This window comes from Engraulis encrasicolus, chromosome 20, assembly GCF_034702125.1.
Source record: "Engraulis encrasicolus isolate BLACKSEA-1 chromosome 20, IST_EnEncr_1.0, whole genome shotgun sequence".
NCBI classification, from domain to species: domain Eukaryota; kingdom Metazoa; phylum Chordata; class Actinopteri; order Clupeiformes; family Engraulidae; genus Engraulis; species Engraulis encrasicolus.
In genome coordinates, this window is record NC_085876.1 from 13177698 (window position 1) to 13185238 (window position 7541).

A 7541-nucleotide genomic window follows, 5' to 3' on the forward strand; every position below is an offset into this window, starting at 1 on the left:
ATTTTGAGGTGTTTAGATTCAACACTTAGGGAGTTGATTTACCATTTTCTACAGTGTATTTGATTATAGAGAAGTGCTGAATCAACACTGTATTTTTACTGTGTGGTATTATACTGGCATGCAGGGCTCTAAATACACACTAGCCAACCAGCCAAAAGCTGTTGAAATTTTAGTTGGGCTAGTTGAAAAGACCAACTTACTAACCACTTGACCCATTAGTGAGCGTGAGTTTGGCTAGTAAAAGTAGCGTCTTACTGCAGATAGGGTGGCGGGCGGACGGGCCTATTCACTATTTGCTGAAAATACTTCACTACATCATTGCAACATTGCTATGACAGTACCAAGAGCCTTAAGTAACAGATTAAGACATAGCCATTACAATGTTGGTGACAGTAAGGTTATAACATAGGCCATGAAAAAAGTTACTGGTATTTCAGAGTCCTGTTGGCATACATATATTGTTATGGTTTATTAGCAACATAGTAAGTAAGTAAGTTTAATTTATAAAGCACATTTAAACAGCAGGAACTGACCAAAGTGCTGTACAGTGTCAGACTAAAATACTAAAATTAAGCAATACTAAGAATTTGATTTGAAAACATACTGTGTACTATGTATATGGGCCAATACTAGTACTCTGTCCCTTCCACATACTCAATGCGTCCATACATCTGAGGTGACAGTGTGTTCCCAGACCTATATGGTCTTTGACAACAATGCGGTCATAATTTATTATTTTGGTATGTCTGAAATAAGACACTGCAGCAGTGTGTCATAGTTAGTCTACTGTGGAGAATCTGGTCATATTGGTTTTGGTGAGAAATTAAACAAAGACATAGTGTGCTGCCAACATTCTTAGTGTGCCATATGTAAATCACCAGTATATCACATGCATACTGTATAAGAAACTGTAATAGTATGCTGACACTGACAACAATGTGCTCATTATTTATTTAAAATGCATTAAAAACCACACACACTGGGTTTTGTGATAGTGAGCAGAAAATTAGTGCTGATTTGTTATCACTGACCTGGCAGGGACACAATGTCAGGGCTAGCAATTCTCACACAGAGCTTCATGTTATGTAAGATGAACGTCATGTGTTGAAGTGAAAAGGCGGTCTGGAAAGGTATGGTTGAGTTGATGAAACGGATCCATCCTTTTGACACGGGAACGAATGAGTAAAATCTTTGCAAACAGTGTGCGTTCATGTTACGTCATGTTTCTGTATGTCTGACTCTCTTGATGTGGATGTTGTTTGTTGTTTAGACCGTCCTTGATTTTAACCTTTGTGTTGACAGTTGAATCTCAAACTACTGTATAGAATTTCAGTGAAGAAAGACTCATATCGCATTGACAGTCTTGCAGAATAGACATTTTACGTTGCGCTGTATTGCCAATAAATTCTCTCTTTCTGAGTGTCAAGAGTAGACTGTTCGATGTGAAGCTGATGCAGCTTTCATTTAATGGCTAATCATAATTAAGACCATACTCACACATCCATGTCTACTCTGTGTGTGTACTGTATGTTTGGAGTTGCCCTGTGTGTGTTTGCGCATGCATGTATGCATGAGGCCCCACCGTCTTGGCTGTAGGACCAGAATTGCAGGTGTCTCTGGGAGTGTGTGTACAGTATGTGTGTGCGTGCGTGTGTGTGTGTGTGTGTGTGTGTGTGTGTGTGTGTGTGTGTGTGTGTGTGTGTGTGTGTGTGTGTGTGTGTGTGTGTGTGTGTGTGTGTGCGTGTGCGTGTGTGTGTGTGAATGAATATGCACGTGTGTGCTTGCTTGTCTATAATGCTGCACTCAGCTAGCTACTGTGTGCTGTGCGGAAGGAAGGAAGCTAGTTAATGGTTTGCCTTGCGTTGCATCTCTCCCCCCCTCCTTAAAGGCGCTACTGGCGGAGCCACTGTCTGGTGAGAGTCTTTGCGTGTGGCTGTGTGTGGTTGTCTTTCTCTCTCTCTCTCTCTCTCTCTCTCTCTCTCTCTCTCTCTCTCTCTCTCGCTCTCTCTCTCTCTCTCTCTCTCTCTCTCTCTCTCTCTCTCTCTCTCTCTCGCTCTCTCTCTCCTTCCCCATAATGCTGCTAAGTCCATGGATCTGTATTCAGTGTTTGTACTTATTGCCAGTAGAATGGGTGTTTATAGTTTGTTTCCTTTTAAATTGTGTATGTGAAGTTGCCCTTGATGTGGTCCCTCAAAAACACCCTGTTGCCCTCCTCCTCCTCCTCCATCATTGATGGGTCTTTAATCGGTGTCATCCATCTGTTCATAGTCTGCACCACCACCCTCCCCACCCCACATCTCCAACCCCCATCGCCTCATCTCCCCGGCTTCCCTTAAAATCTCGATTTTTCTCCCGAAATGATAATTGACTGGTGCAGCATATGGTGAACTGCAGGTGTTTCGTCTCCGTAAAAACCCCTGCAGTTGAAACTGTTGTACAAATAGGCATACAGATGTCTTCTAGATATCCTTAAGGTTCCGTTGCCCTTTTGGTTTTTACAAACACACATGCACATATGACCTGTTAGAAAGTATAGTGGACAATGAGGGGGTACAGTAAATATTTACTATGTGTATGTGTGTTTTGTACGCTATGTGCGTTGGTGATTTGTGTTTGTTTATTGCTTGAAAGCTCTACCCTCTTTGTCTTTGTGTTTGTTCAAGAAAAAATGTGTGTCATTTGTGTGTGAGAGAGAGTGTTATCAATGTGTGTGCGTTGCCGTTATATGTGAGTGGGTGTATACTGTAGTGTATTATATCTCTGTGTGTCCTGAGACATGTTTAAAATGTGAGGCTGATAACGACTACTTATAAATTCTCACTTTATCGTTTACAAAAATGCCTACTTTATGAGAGACAGCCCGCTAGATTCACACATATTTTGAACGCCTCATGGAAAACTAATTAACTGTCTAGATTCCTATCTGTCTCCATGAATAAACAACAAAAAGATGAAAAACATCTCGTTCTTGCCAATTCCGCCCTCTTGCACCAAATTGCAAATATTCAGACTTCAAATGTGTCAATTATGTTTTCGCGGAACACGGGCAGACCCAGAAAGCGCACTGGCGCAGTGGAGACGTTAATGATCGTCATCAGCGCAATAGATGAAGCGTCTAGAGACATCTGTTTGATCACAGTGACTCATGGGTAAACAACCGGGACATGAAAAACAACAATAAACGAGTCCAATAAATGAAGTAAATGAAGAGATAAATAAATAACATGATCCAATGGTCGCCTTTAAAAAAAAAGAGAGAATTTCTTCTCGTCTATCAGCCCCATGGATGACTGGCTTTGTGTGTGTGTGTGTGTGTGTGTGTGTGTGTGTGTGTGTGTGTGTGTGTGTGTGTGTGTGTGTGTGTGTGTGTGTGTGTGTGTGTGTGTGTGTGTGTGTGTGTGTGTGTGTGTGTGTTGTTGTTGTCTGTGCTGTTTGTGTCACGGTGTCTTTACTTTTTGTGTCCCGTGTTTTAGACCCTTGTGGGGATTCCCTGTGTGTGTTCGTGCATATATATTGTGACAATGTGACGCTCTCTGGTAGCTCATTAGTCCTTGTTAGGTGTTCTCGCTAAGACAAATATTATTAATCAAACAGAGGAATGGAAATATTCACATTTCAAGTTGTTGAAAGATGCCAACCAATGGGGCCCTACAATGGACAACCATACCTTGTTTAATTCCCAACCTATCAATCTCCTGCATGTTTAATGTACGCTACCTTTCCGCAAAGACAGCAACCATGCGTCTAGATGATAATCCTCCACAAAGTTGGTCAATTTGTTCGGCTATAGCCTAGCAGTGCCATGCAGAAAGAAGAGGAAAAAAATAGGTCTTTATAGTTTGCTCTGACTGAGATAGAAGCTTTCTTTCCATTTATGCGGCCTCACAACCCCCAAAGAAACAATCAATCCATCAACAACAGGAAATGTTCCCGTTCACCATTCGCCACAAACCCCACTTCCTTCTACCAGTCCCCAGAGCTCTGCCCCAAACCCCCCCGCCTTTCGGATGGGGTTTTTGGTCCGACCTCAGAAGTCACTTTAGGCTTTTAGTGGTTTCACCCAATACCACAGTGTTGCAATATATATCCCCCTCCCTAAGGTTATTGTCTGTGGCCGAAGGAGCTCGGTGTGCGGTCATTTTCTTGTGTATCGTACTTCTTGTGTATGTGTATTTGTGTGTGTGTGTGTTTGTGTGTGTGTGTGTATTATATGTGCTTCTTATTGGTCCGCCTCCATGTGTGGTGTGACCCCCTGCTCCGCTCCGGCAGAACCCGACCTCGGGGTCACCTTCGCACAGGTGAGAGAGAGGGGCAGGAGGTGCTGCTGATGCCTAACGTATGGTGCTGTGTTGGTGGTTGTGCATGGCTTTCTTCACACAGGTGGTTAACGAGGCCTACACACGCTTCACTGAAGACTCCATCACCCAGTCGCAGTGGGACGGTCCCACCACGGACAACACCGAGGTGGAAATCAAGGTAAGCGCCCTTATGGACAAAAAATACTACAGTTAATCTGTTGTAGCCAGGCCGTGCCCTCCTAGTGACACTACACCTTCAGCGTTGCTTCTAGTCAGGCCAAGAGCAATGTAAATATCATTTCTGATCTCCCGAAAAATTGGGAACTTCACCCACTTTGTCAGGAACCAATCAACCAGTACCAAACCAAGGGAGGTGGGTCAACAATGCTGTTTGGGAAATGTTAATTGTTATGCTGTTGGTCAGACCAAGTCTTGAAGAGATTTGAAAGTCGATGATAATCAGGCGAAATCTGTTTTACTGTAGTTTTTACATGTCCAAAATACTGCATATAATCTAGTACAATGCAGTAAACTGCAGTATTGTGTGTTGTAGACTCTTGGTAATGTCATAACAATGCTGTCATGATGTGGTTGAGTATTTTCAACAGTGAGTCGGATTGCTGACGATACCATCTGCACCAAGAGGCTGCAGTCTAGAAACTCCCCTGCTCACAACCATTCCTGTACCCTCAGAAAAACAGTGTTTACTCACAAACAGTGTTTACTTACTTGCTCCTCTTTTTGTGATGGCTGATGATGAGGACATGAATAGTTGATGCACCTTTTAAACTGCTGTGCATACAGTTTACCTTTCTCTCCGGTTACCACGGCAGCACTGCACTGGAAAGGTCAAAGACCGTCTGTGCTGAAACAAGTGATTCCATTAATGTCACCGAGAAGACTAGACTGCCACAAAAGGTCACCACAGTGAAATGAATGCCGTATTTTTTAAAGTTTATTTTGTTTCACTGCAGAATAATGACTCAGAAGTTGCTGCAGACTTCTAGTGCTTGACATTCTGCCTGAAGAGAAAGAAACTGAATTGCAACATTACCACATCATTACACACATTTCTCACAAACACAACACAAGAGTTTGGTCATTGCCACTTGAACCACAATAGCATTGATAATGCACCATAAACCATGGAGAATGTGCACCAATCCTATGCTAAGTAATGGTTTTATAAAACATGAATTATTTCCCATATACTGATAATCTGGATATCTACTGGAAATCGCACTAATGACAGTGAAAGTAAAAGCCCACCTGGAAAACTCCCATTGTTATTTCAGACACAGCACTCAGTGTTTGTTCCACACAATAAAATTACATTGATGTCTCTCCTGTGCAAGGGGGCAGCCCTTGGCAGCCCAAGAGTGCAGTTCGGCGGTCATGCACTGGTTAATTACTCCCTCCATCCACCTAGTGGGTCGGGAATCAAACCGGCAATCCTTGAGCTACAAGGGTGATGCCTAATCGCTAACGACTGTGTACCGATCTCAAGTTGTTGTCTTGTGTTATCCACTACCCCCCCTCCCCTCGTGTGTCTCGCTCAGGGTCTTGAGGTGTCAAAGGCCGGCCGCTACCAGAGCCTCGCCTCCGACAAGAACTTCCTGGAGATGAGCGACTCTGGCGTGGAGTTCACCTCCTCCGGCCTGCCCCTGGACAGTGACACGGAAGGGCCGCTGACCTACGCCTCGCACAAGCCCCTGCTCGACTCCGCCCACGACTCCGACGGCTTCGTGACCGCCCCGCCCACCATCGCCGAGGGCACAGAGAGCAACGCCTCCCGCACCCCCGACGACTCCATCCTGAGTGCCAGCCCCGCCAGCCTGCCCCGAGCCGGCAGCCAGCTCGACGCAGACCTGCTGGGGGACGCCACCCCCGACTCTCCCCTCAGAGGGCCTGAGATCCTGGGGGACGGAGGTGGTGTCATAGCTGCTCCGGCTTCCCCAGTAGCCTCAGCAGCAGTCCCGGTGATCCCTGCCCCTATCACCCCAATATCCCCAATAGCCCCAATAGCTCCCATAGTCCCTGTAGCCGAGCTGGTCCCCACATTGAGCCCTGCTAAGGAGCCTAGCATGGATGCCGGACCTGTGGCCGATGCTGCTGCCCCAGCAGCGCCACCTGCTGCTGTTGTCGAGAACGGCACAACCTGAGGAACTTTGGACGACAGCTGCAGCACAAGAGTGAACAAAAACAAAAACAAAAATGAAACAAACATCAAAAAAATGTATCTACATAACCACTAACCATTAACACCTTGACAATCTCTACGCAAAAACACACTCCACACATACAACTATGTAGTCATCACTGCTTGTTTTTTCTCCTTGCTGGAGGCACAATGCCTGTCGATTTGGCTTTTTTCGTATTTGGACAAATTCAAGCTAACAAATGTTTGGCCCTTAACAGCTAAGCTAACAAAAAAAAACCTAACCCAGAGGCACAGTAGAGTACAAAACAACCACACAAACAAAAGAAATATACAAACTCAGCTAACTTCTACAAACACATGAATGTGAAACATGTGTTTTTGCACAATGCATGCGTTTAATAGATTTAGCGGAGATATCTCGGCTAGCTAGCCAAGAAAAAAAGAATGGCTAGTTTGGAATGACTGTAGTGCATGCAAGTCTCTTGGACAAACAGTCACAAACCTGAACTTTTTTGTACAGATATGTATAAATAATATCTACGTACCGTGAACGTACAGTATACCTAAACCACACTGAAAAAAAATCAGGGGGTTCCTGATGAAACTGCATAAAATCCATTCCCTTTAATTAATTGAGATGACCAAATAAATATTGTGGAAAAAATGATGCCCATAATCACAATAGATAATGCATAAATATTATTTTTGGGTAACGTCCTTGTAGGTCATGCAACAAAAAAAAACACACTATGACATCATCATAATGACGCCACTTCAGTCAATCAGTTTTATAGTATCAGGGCCCATTGAAAAAAAATGACGAAAAGCAATAGTCATCACCTAAAGTCTACAGGATACAGTATAGATAGGCTTATGTCACACCCCTCTCCCCTATTGCCAGAAATGCACTAGTCTCCCCCCAAGCTGCATCCGAGAGTCCACAAATGCTGCATTACCACCCCTCAAAAGGAAATGAATGGGTGACTGGAGAGTGTAGTGAGTATCCTATCTGTGAGGCTACTGGCTCAGAGAGAGAGAAAGAGAGAGAGTGAGAGATAGGGTGTGTGTCTGTGTGCGTGCGT

The 7541-nt window shown here is 44.2% G+C and overlaps 1 protein-coding gene across 1 annotated transcript in view; it reads left to right on the forward strand.

The window, feature by feature from the left end:
• LOC134435730 (uncharacterized) overlaps positions 1 to 6961 on the forward strand; it is a 30207-nt gene extending 23246 nt beyond the window's left edge. The window contains exons 7-8 of the mRNA XM_063184776.1: positions 4381 to 4476; positions 5858 to 6961. Of these exons, the coding sequence (XP_063040846.1) occupies positions 4381 to 4476; positions 5858 to 6460 (699 nt within the window). The 3' untranslated portion in view covers positions 6461 to 6961. The remainder of the gene's footprint in view (positions 1 to 4380; positions 4477 to 5857) is intronic.
• The last annotated feature ends 580 nt before the right edge of the window (positions 6962 to 7541 follow it).